This window comes from Gallinula chloropus (assembly GCF_964237585.1).
Source record: "Gallinula chloropus genome assembly, chromosome: 24".
In the NCBI taxonomy this organism is placed as follows: Eukaryota; Metazoa; Chordata; class Aves; order Gruiformes; family Rallidae; genus Gallinula; species Gallinula chloropus.
Window position 1 is genome coordinate 365,944 of NC_140109.1, and position 25,302 is coordinate 391,245.

A 25,302-nucleotide genomic window follows, 5' to 3' on the forward strand; every position below is an offset into this window, starting at 1 on the left:
CTTTTGTTTGGTTGGGGTTTTCTGTTTTGTTTTATATTTTCAATGCCATTGGCTACAGCTCTTGGTTGGGTGTTGTTGCTCCCCCTGCCCACCCTGGTACTTTGGAACCTTCTATCTCTGTTAGCTATTCCTTTCTCCTGCAGTGTTCTGATCCCACCCAGAGGCCTCTACAAACCACTGTGTCAGTCTCAGGTGTCTTTTGAGGAAGGCAGGATGTCACTTAGCAGAGATCCAGCAGCAACCCTTAGCAGACAATTAAGAGTTCCTTGGCAGGCTTGGGAAATACTGTTTACTAGCAGGAGGAAGCAGAGGCTGCCTGAGATGCCTGGTGCTCCTGCAGACTTACCCCAGAGTAGTTCCAGCTTAGTAGCTTAACCAGTGATTGGGTGCCCAAGGGCAACTTGCCTTTAACTCCACCTCATGCTACTGTTTTAGGAATATTACAGTTGCCATCAGCAGAGACCCAAATCTACCCTGAATTTCAATGAAAACTATTGCTTTTATTGCCAAGAAGTACAATACAATGTGCACTCACTCTCATTCCTCCAAGTGACTGTTGGATGAACGCTGACAAACTCCCCCTGTCTTTTAGAAGGGGTTAGATTTCCTTCCTCTAAAAATTCTGGGTTTGTTGGTTTTTTTGCCTCCTTCTATGCAAACTAGTTCTTTATGGGATGAGACTGCACTATCTGTTCTCTATCCCCTGCCACCAGCGAGACACTTTTTGCCACCTCCTGCTCTTTTTTTCCCAGTCAGGTGGATTCTTAGTTCCCCTGTTAATTCAGGGGTTGAAAAATTGCCATGAACTTTGGGGTAGGAACATAAACCAAAAATTCACATGCTTCTCCACTTGTCCTGTCTTCCACTCTCGTATTAGCCACCCTGTGATATTAATTCACCAGGACATAGCCACTGTGCTGGGGATCTACAGTCTCCATCATTTCACAATCAAAGAGTCCAGGCAATTCTGAGAGGGTTAATGCGTCGTAGTTTGACTGGGACTCGGGAGATGCTGAGCTGCTCTGGCTGTCAGGCAATGCTACACTGCTCTGTTGTGCTGGGTCCATGGAATACTGGCACTGGTCTGGGTAGTCTGGCTCAGAAGAGGTGACAACAGGCAATTCACAAGTCTGATATGAATATTGTAGGGACTGTGGTGGCTGCTGCACCCGGACTGGCGATGGCAGCCGTGACGAGCTGGTGAGCGGGGAGGGTGGCAGTGGATCCAGCTGGACCTTCTGGTATTGACTGAGGAAGGGGTCGTATTGCATTTGTTCTGAGGAAGGCTCCATCACAGGGCTCAGAGGCTGCTGCAAGCTGAACTGGGTTGGTTGCTGCTGCTGCTGCTGCTCCTCCTGGCATGAAAGTGGCAGTTGACTTGACCTTGGGTATGAGCTCTCAGCTATCTGCATCTGGTTAAAATAGGCCTGCAGCTGGGACTGCTTCTGGAGGAAGAGTCTCTTCTGGTGCAGCCTGAATCAGGACATAAACAGCAATTATTTTTGCCTTTTGAAGTGTTAAGGTGCTAGCATGAATCCAGCACATGAGTCACTTCAACGGTCCCAGCAGGGAATCCAGTATGGAACTGGAAAACTCTCTGGCAATCTTGTTTGTTGAGTTTTACAACACACCAGAACTCCACCTTGCAGCAAGTGGGCACAGGGCAGCTTCCTCCTATGGCTCTATACAGCTGTTAGTGCTACGTGAAGCACACAGGTAGCACCCTAGTAGTACTGGATTATAAAGGGCTCCTAGCAGAGAAGTCTGTAGACATGTGGCAGGACTTTTATTCCTCTTTTAAAAGCATTTCTAAATGGACAAAGATTGTTCCAGTTCTTCTACTACTACTTGAGAGTTAGAATGAGCAGCTTATCTGCATGGAAAGGTTCTTACCTGTGCTCCTGTAACTGCTGTTCCAGACTCCTGGGTAATTCTTTGCAGTAGAGCTGGCAAGTATTTTGAGTCTTTGATAGTAGTGTGGGTTTCTGCAAGAGAAACAGTGCATTTGACTTAATGCAGCTGTCCAGAAAGCAGGTGAGAGAAGATTGTTTATTCTTACGACAGTGTAACCACCCAGCTCCATTTTCAGAAGCTGTCAGTGGAGCTACCATCTAAAACTTACTGCTTTCTAACCCTTAAGACAAAGAAAGCCTTTGCACGATGAACTGTACCATAAAAATACACACAAAGACTTCTTCCCAAGTTAAAGAAACGCTGCAAGCTGGAAAAAGGTTTTTATAAACTAAAACTTACTGTTAAAAGGGAAGAACAGGAAGGGGGGAGCAGGACAGTAAGCCCAGGTGGGTCAGAAGTGGCTCCTCAGATGCTGATGTACAAACTTAATGGATTGCAATGCAGATAACAGGTATTCACTAGCACTTACTTTAAATTCCTTTAATAAAGCTATACAGGAAGTGAGTAGGAAAACAGCAGTAATATCGTTTACTTCTTGCATAATTAGGGTCAGTATCTGACAAAAGGAAACTACAGCATCACTTTGAATTCAGTAGCTCTCTGCTAATTTAGCCTTTGACTGATTTTCCTGAGTAAGAAGAGCTAAAAGGCTGGTCTGTTGCTTAATAACAGCAGCAGGTTTGAGTCAGTGGAGGGGAGGGGTGGTACCTGGAGCCTGTGCTGTAAGTACTGTGTTTCTAAGCTCTGCCGCCTGGATGATAAGGGGGGATGTGCACCGTTAGGGAAAGCAGATGCAGCTTCCTGCTGCTGCGGAGATGCTTCCTCCTGCAGAGAGAAGAGGAACAAGTTTCATCCCCAGGAAAGGCTTCTCTGCCTCAATCCTTTCTCTCAAGGTGTCCCCTGACAGAGGTTTTACAGTTGCCAGATGGGCTGGTCTCACTCACTGCTTTCGCTGCGTGGTGAGGAGCCTGAATTGCAAAACTCTGACCTATCTGTGCTGCAGAATGGCCAGGGCTAATTACTCTAACGAACACGGTATTCTATAGAACATGCTGTCTGACTTGCCCTCTTAAATAGGAAAGGTCCAGGGTTAGAGAATCATTCAAACTCTAGATGTGCTTCTGTGCATCTCTCATTCCACAGCTTCAGAAGATGAGAAGCTTTCGGTAGCTGTGGGGAGGATGTGCAGGGAGCAGGCTGACATGGGAGGGTGGTGAGCTGTTGTCATGAGGACACCATCAGCACTGCGGTGTGTTTATGTGGGGTGAGGGATCTTGTGAAAACATCACAACTTTGTGGATGTCAGAACTGAACTTTTCCAGCAATTTAAAGCTCCAGCTGCTCCTTCCTGGCTGCTGGAATAGCAGGCTTCAGCTAGAACAACAGGTGCTTACAGTGCCTGTGTTACTCCTTACCCATTTTATTTCTGGGGTTTAACAGAGACTTCTTATTCCTGCTTGCTGCAACCTGTTCTGTTTGACACAGGTAACAAGGCAGCTGGCAAAAGCTACTGAGCATTTCACTAGGCTAACTTACCACTCTGCATTCTTACCGTTATACCACACCAGCTCCAACAGGGAGACATATTACTGGGCTTTGTTATATCTGAAACATCCTTCAGATGAAAAGCAATAAAAATGCTGGATTTGGGAAGCTAACAAGGCCATCTCACTGACACCATGAGGATGGCAAAGGCTAACCTGCAAATGCCCATCCACCTGCAAATACTCATCCTCTGTTCTGCAGAAGATGGACAAGATGGAACTTGATCTCCAGAACACTTTATCCTCCCCTTATCTGTCCCAATGCATTAACACATGAACGATATCTTGTTTAAGTACCTGTGGAGGACTATTAATGAGGTCCTGAAACTGGGTGGCAGTTGATGTTAGAGAAGGTTCTTCTTCAGATCCCATCTGTTCATAGAGCAGCTGAACTTTGTTCAGTTCCAGGATTCCTTTGGTTCGTGCTAGGTTCTGGAGGTGCTGTCTAAATGCTACAATTCCTGGAGAAGAGTGGAGTAAAACCCTTGTCAGAAAATCAGTTGATTCAGATCTGGTGAGCACAGCAAGTGTGAGCAGCTGAGCAAGGATCAGATCACCAGGGTGGCTTGGTGCTTCTGTGTAGGAAGCACAAGGCTGTGTGTGGGGCTGCTGCTACACTCACCTTGTGTGAGGGATGTGTCGGACGCCCTGCGCCCCTCTCGGAAGCTGACGGGAGAGCGGTTGTGGGTCTCTCGCTTCTGGGAGGCGAGCACTTGCATGGCTGGGTTGGCAGGTCTCAGACCTATGAAAGGTGATGTCATTCTGGGTGCTTGTTGGCTCGTTAGCACCATTTCTTTCAAGGAGGGGGTGTCTTCCAGGAATTTAATCTCTCTCTGAATTGATCCCATGCCATACTCTGAATCAATACTGCCCAGAGAGGAGTTTTCGTCCAATGAGTAGACTTTCCCTGTGACAAAACCCAAAAGCCAGAATAAAAGGAATGTGCAGCAGTACTTCAGCAAAGCCAAGGAAGTGCTGCAGGCTCCAGCTACTTCAGCCAACAGCGACTGTCTTTGAGGAAACAAAACACAAAAATCGATTTTCCTAACCTAATTTAACACATGCAGTACCTGCAAGGGGGGCTGCTACTGGCATTTATGCTATTCAGTGGGAAGATGCTATGCAGATGATGTTCACTGGCCAGGAGAACACTCAGTATTTGGTAGGGTTGGGTTCCCCCCCCCCCTTCTGTGTAGATAATCCTGACAAGACTGTAGCCTGAGCAGAAAGGCTTGCTCAGCTTGCTGGTTTTAGAATTCCTGAGAACCCAGAGCTGTCTGACCCCACTGTGGTCCTTTTCCAGCACGTATTTAGGGGATTAATGATTTGGGGACACTGTTATGTGAAGAACAACAAGCCAAACTGCCAAGCTTTACTAGCTGCTCTTGATGTCATACATGACTATAGCAGATGTGTATTTGGGTTTATAGTGCCTGCACAGCAGGCTCTGGGCTGGTCTGTGATGGGAGTTTTCCCACTGTGGCCTTCACAGCAAATGCAAAGTAACAAAACTGGTGCTTTGTTGCTCCTGTAACCTAGAGGTTTTCATCCTGGGCTTATTGAATCGAGTGCTAAGAGTGGGAAAGGAGCTGTGATCTGTGCTGACTTCTGTACCTGTGCCTGGCATCATCACCAGCTGGTTGGTAACCTCTGCTAGGGTGTGCCGCCGCTTCCCGCAGCGGGCTGCTTGCAGAGCCGCAAACGCCTGCGCGGGGTCATCCGCCTCTCCCGTCTCGATCCCCTCATCAATCGACGTCTCCATCATGCTGGTAGGGAGCGACTGGCATCCTTTCCTAACCACCACGGGAGGTACAGGGTCCAGCAGGCAGCCATTTACCTGAACAGCAGGAGAAGATGGACAACACTTAAAGCAACATCCCATAATAGCTAGAACTCCTTTGAGCGCTGGTAACCGATGATGCTCACACAAGAAAAATTCTGGACCTGATGCCTCTGTTGTAATTTAAGGGGTTGTATCTCTTTAAGCCTAACTTCTCACACACCTTACTTTCCATCTGTGACGTTCCCATTCAAATGCCTTCTACTGATCTGGCAGCAAAAGCACCAGAGTGATTCCAGTGAACTGCTGGAAAGGGAAAAGAGAACCAACACCATGTAGGGCACTGGCTCTTTGCAGTAAGTGCTTGGGAGCAAGCTGGGAACACTGGGTCTGTGAGGAAAAGGCTACTGAAAGCAGACAGAAGTGGCAGGGCTCTCCAGCTCAGCTACTTCCAAGGCACGGCGGGGGGTAACTGATGTCAATAAAAGGACATTAGTTTGGATTAGCAAATGCTCTGGCCCCATGTCATGGTTTGGATGATGAACTCTATCCCATCAGAAGGGACTGATCTTCAATGCACTGTTGAAGAGCTGTGGCTACTACCACCAGCTAGGCTCTTACTGGGCAGTAAGTTCAAAGGCAACAATCTCTCTTAGCCTTACTGGTTTCTGACAAAGCAGTAGGGTGAATTTAAGCTGTACCTTTGGTGTCTCAACTCTTTCTTCCTCCATAAATGCTGTCTCTCCCTGGCAGCTGGTTGGAGGGAATGAAAAGGCTTCTGCTCCTGAAGCTGAGGGGAGACCTGGAGACTGCAACAGCCTTGTGTTTTGTGAATGCAAGTTAACTGCAGGTACCACAGCTTGGGTCTGGAAAAGATTTGAAGAACTCCAAAATCAGAACAATTTCAACTAGAAAACAACATACAAATCAAAACCAAACAATACCCAGCCCATTTCCAAAGCAGAAGAATCACATTCTCGATCTTCAGGATTTAAAAAAACCAAAAAGCAAAGCACACACACCCCCAAAACACACACCAAACCCCAAGTGTCATTAAGCTTGTTACTTATTGAAGCTGAGAGCTTTAATAGTAAAGACAATGTTTGGCACCATCTGGTACCCTCTAATTTCTGACATGCTAGAGTTCCTTTTCAAATTGAGTACAGAAGTCCTTAATGTGACAGGGGCAACTAGCACAGGGCTATCTGCAGTGCCTCTTCTGCCATGCACTGATTCCTGCAGGGAGAAGCATGGGAAAGCATGGAGCAGGCTGGATCTGGAGTGAGGTTTTAACAGGGAGCACTGTTGAAGGGAGAGGTGTGCCTCAGGGAAGGCAAGCATGGCACAATTAGGAAAACGGTGGTTTTTCACTCTTCCTGAAGTGCAATATCCACACAACTTGCCTGTCCAAAAGGAAACAAGGAGCCTTATACAGGAGCCTGTGGTGCCACCATGTGTGAAAACATATTGTTACTCAGGGTACCTGTAAGAGTGCTTGCAGTCCTGAAGAGAAACTGGTGATAGGGCTGTAATTTACAGGAATTTAGGCCCATAAGGAATTACATTCTAGGATGTTTTTTCTTCCTACTTGTTTAAGTGTGCTTTTAATACATCTTATTAATTAATAATGTTTTGAATAGAGTGTGTCTCTATCATGAGAACTGCTATCTAAGAGAATAGCTGGGTTTAATTCTTTGTTAGCCATATTATTCCTAGACCTGTATTTCCAAACCTACATTCTCCTGGACCTGTATTTTCAAAGCAAAGTGATTTGGCTTCCATTTTAACAGAAACCAAAATTAAACAGCATCTTGCTGCCTCAAGCAAGAAAGGGTTTCTCCTGGAAGGAGAGGCTGGGCAGTTGTTCTGCAGCAATACAGTACTTAGAAGGCTGTGAACTTGAGGGAATATTTACTTGAAACCATGGTGAACCTGAGTCACCTCAGGCCAAATCTTTCATGCTTCCAGTTATGTTTTAATAGAAATCCAATGCTGTACAAGGGCTCTGTGTATCTTAACAAAGCAACATGTAAAAAAAAAACAAACCCCAAACCAAACCTGAGAGTTATTGGAAAAAGGCTGCACATGACTCTTCCTTCTCAAGGAAATTACTAGGGAAGAAACAGACTGACCAGCCTTAGAGCCTGGGCCTAATCAGTCAGTGTAATTAGTATCCTCTCTAAGTGGCCAGACTTCTGCAATGGAAGGGCTGGCACCGGATGCACAGAGCACCCAGAATTGCTCTTGATAAAATACATGTGACATCCTTAAGACTTAAATCAATTAGTCATCACAACAGCTCTATGCATACAGGTTCTGCAGCTGTACTGCTAAATATCCCATGAAATTGGACTCTTGCTGGGTCACAGGAGGAAAAGTACTGCAAATCTTAAAGAAATGACATTATTTCAGAACAAATCTCTGACTTTTGAGCCATTAAGCCCTCCCCACAATTACACTTAGTGAGTACTTAAGACATCACAATGAGTTTCCATCTTAACCTTAGAGGCTGATCCTAGTATTTTCTTTTGGGCACCTCTATTATTCTCTGCCATGCTTCACTTCATAGGAGACACACAGTGTATCTAGAGAACAGCAGGGGAGCAGGTAATTTCCAACAGGTCCCTTTAGGGTGACTGTTTATAACACTAAGTACAGCCTGTGTGTTTTTAGCCCCCGTGCTAAGCACAGCTCTCCATAAATTCAAGAGCTTGTTGGTCAATCACATTACAGATACTCCAAGTGTTGCACAGTCTCCAGAAATGGTATTTCTCTACCATTAACCCATGCCTCCCCAGCAAGAGGTCTGAACATCTCAAAAATGGAAGTGTTCCAATGAGAAGCACAAACTGGGAAATAAACTAAGTCCTACGGTTGAACCACACTGATAGCCACTAAAGCTAAACCACTGTTTGCATTTGGGCTTCAGAATGTAGCCAAGTTCACTTTCTCACTTAAAAACCTTCTTTTTTGGGGGGGGAGGGGGACAGAGCAGAAACAGCTGTAGGAGGCCTGCCAGGTAATGGATTTGCCATCCATTGTACAGAAAAAATGATTCCAAAATGATGCTGCAAGTCTGCATACTATAGAAATCAGAAAACATCAATGGATTCTAAGTGAATCTATGTACAAAAAGCATTATGAGACCTTACCTTGGCTACTGTCTGCTCAGCAATGGTGCTTGGCCTGCGCTGACGAGCATCCAGCCTCTGTTCAACAGGAAAGCTACTCCGGTGTGACTTGAGCCTTTCCACTAACAAGTAATAGATAGCAGCAAAGTGGTTGTAACTCTTGTTCTGCAGAGACTGAAAGAGAGAAGCACGAATGTGTGTGTGCAGCTAAATATGCACAACATCTTTTACCTTCTAGAAGACCAGGAAGAAGAAAGAATTGCCATCTAGGGTTAAAAAAACACCTTCTCTGAGGCTGAGGATGTTGGCTGTTCCAATCACTAGAAGCAGTGGGGAACTGAGCCTCTGCACAGTAGAGAAACCAGCCTCTTCTAGCAGAAAGTACTTAAACTGTCATTGAGGTTGGCAGTTTGAAGTTCTCAACCACCCTAAAGGAAATGACTTAACTCCAGAGGGAGTTTTGGCAGTTATGTTTGCTAAGAAGCACGATTTGGGATTGGACAGAGACATTCAACTGCTTATTGCTTTTATGCTCCTTCTGAATTTCTTTTTCCACTCTTCACTAAATTCAAAATGAATTTACTTTCAATTATGACTTCCCCCCCTTTCTTGGCATTCAGTAATGATATATCCAGCCCTACCCAGGAAATCTAACAGTGCAGAGCCTGATATGGCTCCTTTGTTGTAGTTCTGTGCTTAAAAATCCTCTTAGCCAAGAAAGAAATCTCTAAAAACGACCAATTGTAAGCAGTTGTCTGAGGGCCTACCACACAACACTGTGCCTGCAGTCTGTGTAACACAGACACCTTGCCTCTGCTACAGATGATCTTTAGGAAACTCTCTGGAGGGACATCTGTCCTCTTCCTGATCAATCCTGATCAAAACAAACCCACTGGGGTTTTTTGTGGTGGTTCCTGCCCCCCACCCCACAACTGTTGAAATAGAGTGTTGCAAGCAACTTGGGTAGTAACTCCTAGTCATAAAAGCTGAACAGGAGACCTTTTCCCCAGGGACCAACATCTGTGTGAATGTGTTTTACCTCAATGGTTTTCTGTTGGTCTATTCCAAGGCTGTGCATTAGCCGTAAGACCTGCTCGTTATACTCTCCTATAGAAGGCTCGTTCTCCTCTCCTGGTGGATAAAGAACAGGCTTCTGTGCAGGAACTTCGATAAGCATCCACTTATGCTCTTTAATCTGAGCAACAGTTAGTCGTTTGGATGGGTCCAGGACCAGCATTCTTCTTATCAGATGTTCACACTCTGTTGGGAAAGAGAAAGATTACCAACCTGTGGAGTGGTACCTGCACACATTCACCCCAGACCTCCCAGTACAGAGCATGACAAGAGGGAACCGCCTGGCTACTACCCAACTTCTGTGCTAGATACAGTCCTGAAGGCTAAAACAACCTCTCAAAAGTCAAGATTATATGTCAAATTAAGGAGGACAAACCCCCAACTTCTTTAAATGCACGGCAGGGCTGTCAGTGCCATTCCTGCTACACAGCTCCATGTGAAGGTAACAGCAGCATTTAATCTCTTTGAAGCTGCCTGTGCTAACATAGACTGGTAAAGCTTCACACAATCCCTGTGAAGCAAAGTGGGAGTAAGTAACATTCTCCAGCAGTTAGGAATAGGTTGTACAGGCTCAGAAAACAAGGGATTTGCAAGAATAGAGTTAATTTGGATATTTTTTTAAACTTATTTTCATGCTAGTGGACACAGAAAGGAAGGTAAAAGTAACATCTCTGTGAACAGTAGCCAGTGAGTCTCCAGGCTTGCCTGTTTAATTCCAGGACCAAAGGGAAAATCAGTAGCTCTAGGTGCCAAAACAGTTATGAACATACCAAGCCATTTCCACCTTCTCACCACTACATACTGGACAGCTTTAAAACCATGACTTTTTCTTGGGTGGGTTTTGGTAGATGGGTCACAAGAGATGAATGTGCAGTCAATGTTTAAGTTCCTTTAAGGGAGCTTATCAGTCTGCCATGAATTTCTAAGTTGAGCCTGATATGACTGCAGTACATTACTGTGAGTCACTCCATTTAGCTAGTTATGAGAAACAACAGAGAATTCTGGCTGTTCATCCCCGTTTCTCTCTCGTTTTCAGTTTTGCTAAAAGGCACACCCTTCCCCACCCCCTGCATCACCATGATCAGCCAGGGAGCAGCAAACAGCCTGTGAAAATAGCCTGGCTACCCTACAGTTACAGTGATGACTGCACCTCTCAGGAAGGTACCTGGATCTAGGTCACATACCTGTGTCAGGAAGTCAGAGGAACACAATAGAACTCAGTGTGAGCCTCCAAACCTGCCTCAGAAGCTGAGGGGTTGCTGTGGTGCCATGATGGTGTTGCTAAAAGCAACCAAGTGCACAACAGCTATGCCACAGTGGCTGTTTTCAGAGGGGGTGTGCAGGAGTACATGCCACCAGGAAGAGCATAAGCTGACACACTCTTACCTTCTGACATAAAATACGGGATCCTGAACCGTCCTTCAAGCACTCGTTGCCTCAGTATGGGGAGAGTTGGTCCATCGAAAGGTAACGCCCCGCAGACCAGAACGTACAGAACTACTCCCATGCTCTGCAAGAAAGACAGTGTCATGTCAGCTCTCAGGCTCCAAGGAAGGTCTCTAAGGTTGGCTAGCCAAACCCTGACATCAAAAAGAGTTAGGAGGATGCTGTGCAGAAACAGGACATTTATACAGAAAAGGAGTTTGATTTCTGAAGATCCCTAAACATTAAGAACACTCAGCTAACCCAGAATGGCTAGGCTGGCAGTACCTTGTGCTGATAAGCAGGTAAGCAGAAGTGTAATGGGCTAGAGACTCTGGCTGCTAGCAGGAAGCTCCACGCAGATGACTGAATGATACCTGGAAAGCGAGCCCCAACTTCAGGTGAGAATTAGATATACTTCTTATGGTTGTTCAAACAAACAAACCTCAAACAGCAGCCATTCAAAATAAAAAACAAAAAACCTTGAGCCTTTTACATTCACTGATTTGCAAAAGCCTGGGAAGAGGCAGACACCAACAGCCAGCTTGTCGGACACCGACTAACACCTCTGCACTGCTGTGTGCAGTGCTGAGCGTGAGCCATTAATTCATGTGAGCAGGAGACGATCTGGGCAAGAGCTCTGCTCCAGCTGCCAGGCTCATTTCTGAAAGCAGGCAAGTTAATTGGCACTGCAAGTGGAAAGAGTCCTGCAGTACATGGAAAAAAATAACAGTGGATGAAATAACCACACTGGACCTTCATGCCAATCAGCTGGCACAGGCAGGCACAGCACTGGATTTCTCAAAGGGAAAAAGCAGGCATTCAACATTCACCTTAAAACTTGAAGTACAGAGAGATTTTTTAGAAGAAACACATATTTTTAAAAGTCACTTCCTTCCTTAACTTGCTAAAAGCTGAACGGTGGATTGTTGCATTCCTTTCTGCAAGCCTGGCACTTTCAGCAGACCAATTCCTTAACCCACCTGAGAAGATGCTGATGATTTAATCTTAAATATAAACACATGTGCACTCCTCTCTGTGGGCAGGCAGATTCTGTTTGCTGAGGTCTGCTGTACATTTAGTTACCAGCTACTAAAGGGTCAGAAAGGCTGTAGATTTTTTAAAAAGAAAAGTCTTAACAAGCTAAATATATGTGTGTAGGTATATAGAGAAATACATGCATACAAACCCATGTATCTAAAAATCACAGGCTTTATCTGTTGAAGAAATTAGATTAAATTAGTTTAGAAGCTGGAAGGCAGCTCTGCATGAACTGCTGTGTTTGTGTAACGGGCTTTGACCAAAATGCCAGTGCCTGTATTTACACTGTGTGCAGTATTATCACCCCAAACCTGATGCCAGAGCAGAGAGTGCCGAGTTGTACCAGCTCTGGTTGAATCTGTCATGGTGAGTACCAGGATAGTAACATTGAAGAGCAAACAAATGAGAAACCTCAAATAAAACCAAATTAACAATGAAAAGCAGTCCCTGACAATGCACAAACTTTTTCAGTTCATTTCAGTCCCTCTTCTGTTGCATAAGAACGTGGGGTTCGCTCTCTACCCTCCTCCATAAGAGCGCAGGGCACCTGGAGACACACTGGTTCAAACCCTTGCAGCTGCCTCCAGCAATGTTTGTGGCATAAACATGCTAGTTTTCAGCTCAGAGAGCAAAGCAGTCATCATCTCTCCTGTGTTAGTGTCTCAGAATCCCTTTAACCTCATCAAGAACTTACAGCCTTACAAGTTTAATTCCCAAGTAACACTGAAGACACTAAATGCTCAGAAAAAAGAAAGAGTTCACACAGTCAGGAGAGCTTTTTAGGAGGAGCTACAGTTTGTCCTTTAGGGGTTAATAAAAACCCACAGTGTACATTTAATAGCCACCTGGATAGGTAACTTCCATTCAGTATTGAGAGGCATTTTATAACGCTCAAGGGAAAAGCTAATGAGGAACTGCTTGCGTACAGCTAAAGGAAAACCAAAGATAATTCCTTTGTTCCAAGTTCCTAAAAGTTGAATCCAGTTAAAAAGAATAATGATACCCAGATATCCAGCTGGGGTCCCTCGTACTGCTGTCCTTCAAAGACTTCAGGGGCTGCATAGGGTGGGCTTCCACACCACGTCGTCAGAGGCTCACCATTCTTATAGAAATTTCCAAATCCAAAATCTGTTGAGAAATTAAGAGGGCAAGGAAATAATCACTCCAAACTCCAGTTGCATGACAAAGAATAGTTATATGCATGGACTGGAACCAAAAGCTCACTTTCATTCATGAGAGGCTCTACCACAAATCCTTTTATCGGTACTCCCACTGAAAATATTTTTTGGGCTGCTGAATGTCCTATACTGCTATTTTCATGACAACTGTAATTATTAAAACATTGCAAAACTTCACAACCTGTAGCAGTTTTAAATACAATTATACCAGTTTTCTAAATCTAAGTTGATAAACAGCTATCAGTTAAATTCAACAAACTGCCAGTCATGCATAGATATGAGCTTAATTACTTGCCAAGAGGTATTTGAGATTTCCCAAGTTTTCTTTAGGTGCTCTCTAGCCTTGAATACACAGTAATTTATGACAAAACAAGCATCAACTCTGGAGATGGGAGGAAGGAACTGTGTCAAAAGCAACAAGCATGGGAAAGCATAACACCTTCGGCTAGGAAGAAAACTCTGCTACTGGGATTGTCTACAGCCCTTTCAATCTACAGCTGAATTTGACCATTCCACAGCTGAGAAGTTCTTTGAATATATATATTTTTAATGGTTTAATACAGGACCAGACATGGACCCCATGGGACTTCAGTATTAGTCACCATTTTTAATATCCCAGTAGTGAAAAGCCACTATAGCGTAAAGTCATTAACAGGTAGTCTGAAGCAGTGCTCTTTAGCTTCTCCTGTTGCTGCTCTCCCAGGTTGGTTTGGGTTTGCTTTGCTTTTTTTTCTACTTTTTTGTTAAAAAGCACCAGTCCCAATAATGAACTCCACTCATCACTAGTCTCCACTTGGACATCCAGCCGTTGTCTGCAGGTCTTGGAGTGCAACTACCCAGCCAATTCTTCATCCATCTGTCAAATCAGTATCTGTCCAACTTAAGAGACAAAGATGTTGTGTGGGACAGTGTAAAATGCTTCACACAACTCCAGGGAGATGATATCAGATGCTCTTCCCTTACCCACTTTCCTTAAGAGAATATGGGTGCCTGAGTTTGCTGGAAACAGCGATTGATTAAATCACATCTACAACCACTCCAGCTCCTTAGAAACTGACGTATCTCTGTCCTGACTGATAATTAACTGTTATTTAAGCTTCATTCTACCCTTTTAACCTAATGTCTCTAAACTAATACTGTATTCCAGATAATTACATTGTTACAAGAACTCATCTTACACTACTGTAAATATCTGGTGCTGTGAATAGCTGGTACAGGTGTAACCCTCAAGAGGTTAAATCCCCCACATCAGCCCAAGGTCACTGTATCAGCTCAAAGCCAGAAAATCAGATAGCCAGTCTCAGAGCAATGAACTTTTGGGACACGTCCATAATCAAGAGCAACCCCACTGCCTATCAGTAAGAAGGCTACGATGCTGGAAAGCCTATTTGAAGGTCAGAGCTCCAGAGAGCTCTGTCCCAGCGTCATGCTCGGCAAGCACACCGAGCTGCCGACGGCGGCATGAACAGTTACACAACGGCATCCTGGCAGGACACCCCACTCCGGAGATGCAAGCACCCACGGGCAGCTCAGATTCCCAGTTTGCACAGGAAACACGGTGTGTAACGTTCATGCTGTCCTTCCTCGTTCAGTTCTGAAACTACTGCAACTTCAGCTGTGGTGAGAGAGAGGGAAACAGCAAACTCTTCTACCAAAAGTCCCCCGGTTGCTCTATGTCTCCTGCCTGTTTCTTACCAGAGACAGGCTTTTGTTGTGAGCTTTTTTATTCTTTTCTTCACATATAACTGGTTTGGCAACCTTGACATGAAGCAATCTCTCCTTAGAAGCATTTTGCCATTTGTGTAGGTGTCATTAAATCTGAGATCTCCCCTCACATACCTTGAATTTGTCAGATTTTCAACATCCTGTAGTACTGCAGATAAATACCAATCTTTACCTCTGAACTGCACCTCCTACTCAGGTGCTACCCTTGCAAATCTTCCTCTGATTCACAAGCACATACACATATAGACAAGTACAGGTATTTGTAAGCACAGTGTGACCCGCTGTAAAATACACAAGATTTCACTTCCTAAGAAAGTGAAGCTCTTTGCCTATCCAGACTGGATTTAGATTAACTGGTGTCATTCTCCCTGTCCCTGCTAGATGAACCTGACCCAGTATGAAATTCCCCTTGAGTCCATGTGCCTTCTCTAAGAGCGTGTGTCTTACGAACCTGGAAAATAATTCCTTCGTTCTGCCTTTGATCTGCAGCTGTAAACCACATTTCTTCCATTTTTCACAGGCAGGGAACACTAATATCCTTCAGTTATGACTTTCTGCATGCACAATACAAAAGCACACTAAGAGCCTGCTAATTATTATATATATATATTATTATAGTCTATTGTTGGACAAAATAATTACCTGTGTAGGTAATTCGTTAGGGGACACAAATTTTTATGGTCACCTCTTTTTGTTTCCATTTCTGCCCTTCTACCTTTAAATGATGTTAAACCATTTCTTACAACTTAAGAATTAATTGCATCCTTGAAAAACATTTCAAAGAAAAAGTTCACAACTCAGGATACCGGATGCTCAGTCCATTTGGCTCCATCAATTTTTAATTACTGCACTGTCAGTTTAGATGCCCCAATTTTTGGAGTGTTAGAATGGCCAGGATGCAATTTAACACACAAAAAAATCACTAGTCTCACTGTCTCTTTTCTTGAGAGGCTGAGGGAGCTGGGCTGGTTCAGCCTGGAGAAGAGAAGGCTGCAGGGGGACCTCGCTGAGGGGAATCAGCTTGTTAAAGGGCAGAGACTGGCAGGACAAGGGGGATGGAGTGAAGCTGAACGAGGGAAGGGTTGGACTAGATCCCTTCCAACCCACACCATTCCATGATTCTATTATTCCTCCCTCCACCTTGTTTCTACTGCACAACTGCTCATCTACCATGACCACTCTAGACCAGAGGTAGCTTTTAAAACCCAAGAACATTGCTCATTCCAGAGAGGGATTTTAAAAGCATTACTGATGTTTAAGGGAAAAATGTGCCAGGCCTCAACAAAACATATGCCAGCCAGAGAATTCTAAAAGGACTGAAATTGGACTCGTTACCAGAAGACTGAGATTATATAACAGAGTGATCTTTATCTTCTTAACATTTGCCTGAATCTGCACGTTAAAAAAGCTACCATCATTTGGAGCATTGTGCTCAGTTGAATAAACTGTGTTTGTGCAATCTGCAAATATTGGCACTCAACATTTGTGGGATTTTGTTTCTCAATCTCATTACCCCCTTTAGAATCATTTTGAATTTAGAAGGTATAATTTTTTTCAACATACATCATCTGTTTTCCTGTTAAAAATGGAAACAAAGATTTCAGCCCCAGTTTGAGAAATGGAAGCTCCCTGCCAGAGCCCCTCCAGCTTCTGCTGTGCATCTAGCCATACGAGGTAGTCCCTAATTTGTACCTCTACAAATCCTTTAGGAGGGATGGTGGCTTCAAAGCTGTAATTAATCCATTCTTCTAAACCTGCCAAGAGAATTCAATCTGCCTGACTTCATAGAGCCACGTGGATCTTTTGTTGTAACAGTGATGTGAGCAAAGCAGATAATAGGGAGAGGTGCTGATAACAGAGAGGTAGAGCCTGGTAGAGACAAACCTGACCCACTTCACGAGCTGAATGCTGATCAGCCAGTTCTGACGTCAATGCATATTTTACTGTCCACCAGCGAGACAAACCAGCGCTACAGCCTCCTTCAAAATAACAGTCTCTCCTACCTGATCTGGTTCAAACACAGCAGCTTTGCCACCAGGATGGCATGCTTTCTCCAGACATCTAAAAGGCATCTTAACCTGGCAGTTTTGTGGGGCTGGAAGCGTACAGAGAGAAGCTCACTACTCTATCCTCAATTAAAAAGCTGTATTTGATTCTTGCTGACACACAGATGCGTCGTTGTACAGACCACAAGCAGGTTTTATTTGATGAGAGCCTAGTGTAATGATGAGTCTGATCAGTAACTGAAATCCAGTTCCTGCAATGCCTTCAAGTAACAGCAGAACATAAAGTGTACATGAACAATCCAGATGTCTACAGGCAATACACTGAAAAGAACAAAGCAGCTTTTCCTTGCTCATGCTAAAACCAAATCTGATGTCAAACCTGATGGAGGCTGCCTGGTTATAGCATTCTACAGTCGTAACCTTCTCAGTGGATGTTTTACCTGATTAATACCTTCCCCATTATGTTACTTATGGCAGAATATAAGTTTGAGGCTTTTACTACCTCGTATCCTCTATAAAACAACAGTGTATCAAAGCTTTCATGTCAAGACCTTGTTTCTTGTCCTTGTTCTATCCATCTTTTCCTTTTAGAGTGATACTAACACAGAACTATTACCTTTCAGTCCAGCCTCCTTGTCTAACCACGAGGCATCAGTCTCATCAGCTGACAGTTTCAGGAACACTTGTCTTCTAATTTTAGTTTATTCCCCATGTATGTGAAATACAGAGGTAACTTTATGCACATGCAGTATATGAATAAAAACGTTGTATTCTTAAGGAGTAAAAGCTTCACTAAAAATCTTACAAACATCAGAATGAATCAGTAGATCCACTGGAAGTTAGGAAGAGCCTGGAATGGCTATGACTACCTATGTAGCTAATTTGAGTAATCAGCAAGGGATTGCATAGCGCTGGGGCCCAATGCAAACACTGACACTGCAGAGCTTTCTATTAAAATAATTAGTCAGTTACTGTGTTGTTTTTCAATTGGTAGATTAATTCAAATTAGAGAGTAATTGTAGCTATCAGAGTTGCAATCCTGGCTGCCCTTTGTTCTTCCAGTTTGATAAATGAACCGTGAAGAATATGAAACACTGGAAGAGACTGCTTTCAGGCAACTGCAGGGTACCAGATAAATCCAAAATCACAGGTCAACCATTCAGTGGAATTCACAGTCTGTTTCCTTTCCAGAGAAAAATAAAATAAATGACTCAGCACAAACCACTATGAAGTTTCCAACAGATATAACTTTCCTCCAGCTACTTTACCACCAAAGCTGGACACAGGGTCTGCTATCAATGTGATACATGTTGATGAAGCCACATGACAGAGTCAAATCATATCAGTCCCCACCAGCTAATGTGATCATTTACATACAGGCCACCTGTAAATAACTTTCTGTAACTGAGGTACAGCACAAGAGCAGCTAAGACTAGAAAAGATGACACATACATATGCTGACACATACAACACTTTTCAGCAATTTTATCCTTACAGAAAGCATCAGAGATCAAGATACATTTTCAGTTCATCTATTCAGAAGTCCCAAAGAGGAAATTCAAGGGTAAAATAACCCAGCAGTGATACACAACTCAGAAATGTTTTATCACTTCATGCTTCTCAGCCCAATTGGCTGGCTATTCACACTTCCTCCTCAGAACTAGAAAGCTTACTCCTAATACAAACCAGCTTCCTCTCCAGCTCCCATATTATTGATGACCAAAGATCAATAGTCCTCCAAATCGATGTTATCTAGCTTTCCCATTTCAATGGTTGCTGGGCTGAAGTCAGTACAGAAGGACTTGTGGAATTATAATGAGTTGACAACCAACATTGCTAGCAACATCTGCTGTGCCTAAATTTATTATTAAAATGAAATCATGCATGCAAAAGAAAAAATCAATAAGCTTCCATTTTGAATTTTTCTAGCACTGAAAGAAGTTATTTGATTAACTCTGTTTTAACCTCAACATCTGGTAGCATTACAGGCACCCACAGAAAATGAGTATAACTATAAATTATTTCTTTTTTCCTGAAAGTATAATAGAGCTAATCTAGGAATTATTTTAGCCTCATGTTCTCTGATATCCATAATGCAAAAATATTACATGTACTATTACCACTGGTAGGTTTGTATCTTAAGAGTATCTCAGGCAGCAGCAAACCAACTACTGCAACAGCCTTCATAATGATATGGTGGTACTGAATACCATCTCCATTCTGAGTACCTGCTATTTTGATGTTCATGTTGTTGTCAAGCAAAAGATTTTCAGCCTTCAGGTCCCGGTGAACGATCTTTCTCCCATGGCAATACTCCACTGCTGAGAGGATCTGCCAGAACTTGCGCCTGGCCTCAGACTCGCTTAGACGGCCATGGCTTGCAAGGTAATCTGTTAAAACAAAGCAGGTTTGAGTGGATTAGACAGCAAGCAACAACCCTGGAACAAAAGGATTTCTCTCAAATAATTAGCACTAAGAAACAGAAAAAGTATTGCAGTCAATCCCAGTTTCCAGCCCACGATTCTCTCACCCTCCCCTCCACAAGAATAAAGGGACCGAGAAAAAGCTGCTGTATCAACTCTACTCTCTGTTGCTTCTTTCACAGTTACCTGACTATTCTGATAAATATTTTTATAACACAGGACTCCTGTGTAATGGGAAATACTTGGAATTACTGGCTTCACCAGGTACTTTTTAAGCTTTAGCCTCTTACCCTGTTCATGCCACACTTCTCCCGTGAAGCTTCAACATAGGCTGTGTGGAAGCTGAAAGGGATTTTTTTCTTTAGAAATAAATCAATTACCCATAAAGTCCCCATCCTGACCTCTCGTTTGTCTTCACTGCATCAGAAGCAAAGAGAACACTTTGTTTTCATCTTTAATTATGCTGTAAAAACTAAAACCAGCCCTGAAACACGACAGCTCTGAAAGCAAAGAGTTTATCTTCAGGAACAAAGATAAGCGAAGCAGCAGTTGTATGTATCTTGACAAAACCAGCTTCTAGAGCCAATTCCAATCTCTCTTACAAGGCATAAAATCAAAGAATCAGCTGCTGGGGTGGTTTCAGAATTGCCTTCAGCATGCTACAAAGAAAGCAGTTAATGGTGCAAGCGCAGCAAGCGCCTATAGATGCTGTACCCATGAACACAGGCAAGGCTGCGCATGGAGCCAACTCCAACCCCTTATCCTGTCCCTCCCTGCCCTTCATACCAGTCCTTCTCCAGCTTTCCTGCAGGCTCCTTTAAGGGGCTGGCTGGCTGCTCTGAGGCCTCCCCTGAGCTTTCTCCAGTCTGAATAAGGCTCTCAGGCAGCCTTTGGAGGAAGGGTGCTCGCAGATAGGGTCTCACCAGAGCAGAGCAGAGGTGAGAATCACCTTCAGGCCTACCTGTAACTTCCCTTAGAGCTTCTAACCTACCTCAATCTTAACACACTTCCAGCTGGTTTACCTGGCAAAGCCTGAGAACAAACAAAAGCCTGGCAGTAAGGGGAAATCATAATATTTACAAGCTAAATATCATTCAGGGGTAAAGGGACTGACAAATCATATGACAGCAAGGTGAAATCACACATCAAAGGAACAAACTAAGTGACACTGAATGCAACCCAGCCTTTCAAGGTGTTAATCCATCATTTGTTAGCAATGCAGCAAGTTAAGTTAATGAATGCAATCTGTCATTTGCTTTTGTGGCTCTAGTTTGCCAGGACTTAAAGATTCCATACCACCTTAGCCTGCCTTCAGTATTCCACCCAGTCCAGTGGTGTGCACAGAATAGGTGATTTATTCTGAAATACCCCACTTGCTGTTCTGGTGATGCAGAGCACACCACAGCCTATCTAAACAGGGGATGGTACATGCAAGGATACTGCTTGTGTATTAACTAGCTTGCAAATAGGAGAGGCTGGGATACAGGCAGCGTGCCAGCCCCTGGGTCACAGAAACCACTGTAAGACAGCTGAATCTTGCTAGAGACAGAGAATCATCGAGGTTGGAAAAGATCTCCAAGATCATCTAGTCCAACCATCTCCCTACCACCTATATTACTCACTAAACCACGTCCCTAAGTACCTCATCCAACCTTTCCTTGAACACCCCAAGGAACAGTGACTCCACCAGCCCCCTGGGCAACCTGTTCCAATGCCCAGCCACTCTTTCTGAGAAGAAATGTCTCCTAATTTCTAACCTGAACGTCCCCTGGTGCAACTTGCATCCAATCCCTTATCCTATTGCTAGTCAAGAAGAGGCTGACCTCCAACTCACCACAATCTGCTCCTCTCCCCTGAGCCTCCTCCAGACTAAACTGCCCCAGTTCCCTCAACTGCTCCCCGTCAGACCCTTCCCCAGCTTCATCACCCTTCTCTGGAGAAGCTCCAGGGCCTCGATGTCTTTCTTGTATTAAGGGGCCCAAAACTGAACACAGTATTCAAGGTGCAGCCTCAGTAGAACTGAGCACAGGGGGACGATCACCTCCCTGGTGCTGCTGACTGTGCTGTTCCTGACACAATCCAGGATGCCACCAGCCTCCTTGGCCACACTGCTGGCTCACGTTCAGGGCCCAAGCCCGTAGCACTGCCTGGGGTTGTTATGACCAAAGTGCAGGACCCGGTGCTTTGTCATGTTGAACTTCATCCCACTGGCCTCTGCCCATCCAGCCTGCCCAGGTCCCTCTGGCAGATTGACACTTCCCCACCCCCAACTTGGTGTCATCTCCAAACTCACTGGTGGTGCACTCAATTCCCTCATCCAAATCATGAATAAAGCTATCAAAGAGGACAGGCCTCAGTGCCAACCCCTGGGGAACACCACTTGCGACCAGCCCCCAGCTGGATTTAACTCCATTTGCCACCACTCTCTGGGACTGGCCATCCTGCCAGTTTCCAGCCCAGCAAAGAGTGTACCTGCCCAAGCCATGGGCCACCAACTTTTCCAGGAGAATACTGTGGGAGAATCTGTCAGAATAGGTATCATCTGGACCCTGAATACATGTGTGTCTGTGTGCGTCTCGGAGCTAAGAACCATGACTTTTTGGTTTCTACTGGAACCACTGGGTTTTGTGGTGAAAGGTTTTAATTTAAAATACAGCCCTTCCTGGCTGGGAAGGTTACTGAACCTCTCTCTCCATGGACATCTCCAAGAATGCTGCAGCTGATCCCATGCCAAGGCTAGGACAGAGCAGATAACTGCTCAAGCTCATTCCCATCCAGTCTTCTGCATTTCTGCTCAAAACACCTATGAGTGTGTCCAGGACAAACACCTGGGTAAAACCAGGTTCGTGCAGTTACAGACATAAACACCAATACTCTAAGAAATCAGAGAGATGCCTGAACGTCTCCTTCATGTGGAAGCATTTCTGGAGCTACCTGAAGTTTATTCTTCACTTAACAGGCACAAGATGCTGAGAAATTGTAAGCACAGAGGTTTATGCTATCAAGCACATCTCATTAAGGCTTAGTAGTTATGCTGAAATGCTCTAGAAAATTTAAAGACTGTCTTCATTATCAGCTGAGCCAGGATTCCGCAATACCTCAAAGGACTAGTTGTTTTTGGAAAGGAAGGAAATGAAGGAAATCTTGTTCTCGGTAAAGTTTGGTTTAAGAACAAAACAAACACATCCAGAACAGAATTTAGGTCACTTTGCAGAGTTTAACCATCAGTTATTACGTGTTTCCAAGATAAACACTCAGAAAACTGTAGTAGCACATTTTCATTTGCACAACCACAGCACACCAGTTACTGTACATGGAGTATAGGTGTGTGTTCATATCTAGCTGCTGTTTTGTATAAAGAAATGTTTTTCTCTATTCTAAATATTTGCCAGGCTCTCTGCCAATTCTGTGATTTCTTATTCCAAAAGTCAGATTTACTTCAAGATCTGTTTCTCAGGTATGTTTGATTTTGTGTGTGTGTAAGATGAGACCCACCAGACAGCCAGATCTATTTTCCCCAATCAACTGGGTACACACTGTGAACACACAAGAGCCTCTTGCAAAAACCAAGCTTACACCCCACAGTGCCCTTTGGGACAAGAAAGGCAGAGGATAAACAGGACTGTCCGAAGGAGCTTATTTTGCATTTCTGTGCATTACTTTTGTGGACTGACAGTCATTTTTTAATGGGGTGGTAGATGCCCTGGCTGGCATCTGGCAAGATTAAGAAATAAACATTTTGTTTCCACTGGGAAGAGTTTTGAAAATCTCAGAATAATCTTGTGGTGCTTCACAGCAGAGCAGAGATGTGCCTGTGTAATGGTAGGAGTATTAGCACAGTAACATAACCTAACAAGATCTCATTTATTTTTCCCCGTAGGTTCTCTCAAAGGCAGCAAGATCCTCACAACCTACTGTGCTACTGCAAAGACTGAAGGTTGTAAGGAATAGCTAAACAAATCAGGAAAGTCAACTACAGATGTCAGAGTACAGGAGTGAGCGTGCAAGTGCACTTCAGCTGTTCTTTCCAGGCAGCTCAAAATTTGCCTGTTCCTTAGTCTTTGTCCTGCACATGTTTTGCATGAAGTAGAAAAGTGAGTAGATACACAGGTACAGCCAGCCCATCATGTGTCTGCAGGAGAAGCTGTACCATTACCATTTGCTCACTTGTTTCATGCTACAACCCCGCTGAGTATCACATGAGAAAGCTGAAGATCAGAAGAGCTTCAGCCAAAAAGCAGCACACTCCTTTAGTTACAATTGTTAAGCTAGACATAAATCTCACAAGCTGGTAGTTTCATCATGTTTATTTCTTTTAAAGCACACTTGTATGTCTGACAGTGAGCGAGGACACAAACAACCATAACTTTAAGCTTGGATACTCTCTTTTCCCTTGCTGGAAAGTGACTTGCTTTCAGCTTAACAGTCACCTTCACTCTCCAGTCTGGATTCTTGTAATACAGGCACACAATCACTGATGAGAAGCTAGAGAATTAGCCCTTCAAAGCAGGTTCATTGTGGTTAAATTAACAGATAACCTACATCTCAGTTGTTTTAGACACTTCAGGTCTGAGATGCCAAAGGTTACAAGGTCCTAGCTGTGAAGATACTTCCAATGCCAGAGCAGAAACCTCTAGTTAAAAACTTCATAGATCTGTAAGGTATTAAGCACAATGGAAGCCTTTTTAATTCAAATGTTTTATTAAGCCTAAAGACTTTAAAAAAATCTAAAATGTAACAGCACTTGAAGTGTCCAGGCTAAACATTATTTACTGCAAAAACACTAGTTGGCAAAAGGCAAATTCCAAACTGCTATTGAGTGTAAAAAGTCTCCACCAAAGCTATGAAGTCAGCAAAGAACGTTAGCACAGAGTTTAAAAACATTCCTGCCCATGAACTACCACTCAGGACTATGAAATGATGGTTTAGCAGAGCACTCCATGAGGTTTAATACCAAGCTATGCACAGTGAACTTTCAAGTCTGACATGGTATCAAGAAAACATTTAGAAGTTTCCAAATACCAACAAACATCTTGAAAAGTATGTTATGTTCTTTAAAAGTACCTTATGCAAGAAGATAAATAAAGGTCTTTATAAACTTGCACACATTTTTTTACATCACTGAATAGCAAAGTTACTCAGAACAACCACCACAAAGTCTGACTTCAACCTAGGGATGGTAATAATTCTCTCAGCTCCTCTGGAGAGCAAGTTAAAGCTCTGAACCAGCCCTCAGAGGGAACTCAGAGGAAGTTCAGCCCCCACAGACCTGTTTGTCTTTCTCATTACCCTTCTCCCACCTCACTAGCTTTTGAGTACAAACACAAACTGCTCTTATCACAAAACCTAGAGCAAGTTTTTGGGTTTTTTGGTTGTTTTGTTGGTTTAAGCACCCTTTCAAGCACAATCAAATGTTAGGCAGAAACAAAGGGTACCATGATACTGATTTAACTAAGTAGCAGATTCCCCAGGGGTTTTTTAACCATCTTGCTTTGCAGGAGGAAAAAGTAAAATCCCCCTGAAAAGCAGGATCATGCATGGTTAAGTGTTAGAAGCTTTGAAGACTCTTTTGTACAGAGCTCCAGAGGAGCATCCCAGCTCATGCTGTTTGCAAACTAATGTTATTTCACACATTGTTAGACTCAACACAGTAAATTCAACAGACCCAAAGGAGGATCAGGGCAGAAAGGAGGAAAAGCTCACGTAGTTTCAATCTTTTGCTTTTTTTAAAAACACTGCCCTGTTTTTCTTCTTTCCAGTTACATCCAAGTTGCACAGGACGTGATACCCTGCTTATGACACAAGCAGTCCTGTGATAAGGACTTTAAGGTGTAAAAGAGATAAGCCAGACAACAAGGAGGTACTTTGAACATTTGAGTTCTGTTTCATTATATTCATCCTCCTGTTGCCCAGTGGAACAAAATAAAGATCAGGCAGGCTCCACCTCTTCTGCACTCCAATCACCAGGGTCCTCTGCATGCTGAACTCTATTCCATTGCCCTCTGAGTTCATTCTGCCTGGGGATGTTGACTGAGAGTTTCAGAGAAACTCTCTCAGCATATTT

At 43.8% G+C, this 25,302-nt stretch overlaps 1 protein-coding gene across 1 annotated transcript in view; it reads right to left on the bottom strand.

The window, feature by feature from the left end:
- Window positions 1–890: 890 nt before the first annotated feature.
- The window catches only part of SIK2 (salt inducible kinase 2), a gene marked incomplete at both ends in the record, with an annotated part of 36,887 nt that continues 12,475 nt past the window's right edge, over window positions 891–25,302 (bottom strand). Inside the window, 12 exons of the mRNA XM_084274877.1 lie at window positions 891–1,473; window positions 1,894–1,985; window positions 2,623–2,739; window positions 3,756–3,919; window positions 4,081–4,365; window positions 5,073–5,295; window positions 5,940–6,104; window positions 8,391–8,543; window positions 9,409–9,629; window positions 10,830–10,953; window positions 12,910–13,034; window positions 19,044–19,205. Coding sequence (XP_084131003.1) covers window positions 891–1,473; window positions 1,894–1,985; window positions 2,623–2,739; window positions 3,756–3,919; window positions 4,081–4,365; window positions 5,073–5,295; window positions 5,940–6,104; window positions 8,391–8,543; window positions 9,409–9,629; window positions 10,830–10,953; window positions 12,910–13,034; window positions 19,044–19,205 — 2,414 coding nt within the window. The remainder of the gene's footprint in view (window positions 1,474–1,893; window positions 1,986–2,622; window positions 2,740–3,755; window positions 3,920–4,080; window positions 4,366–5,072; window positions 5,296–5,939; window positions 6,105–8,390; window positions 8,544–9,408; window positions 9,630–10,829; window positions 10,954–12,909; window positions 13,035–19,043; window positions 19,206–25,302) is intronic.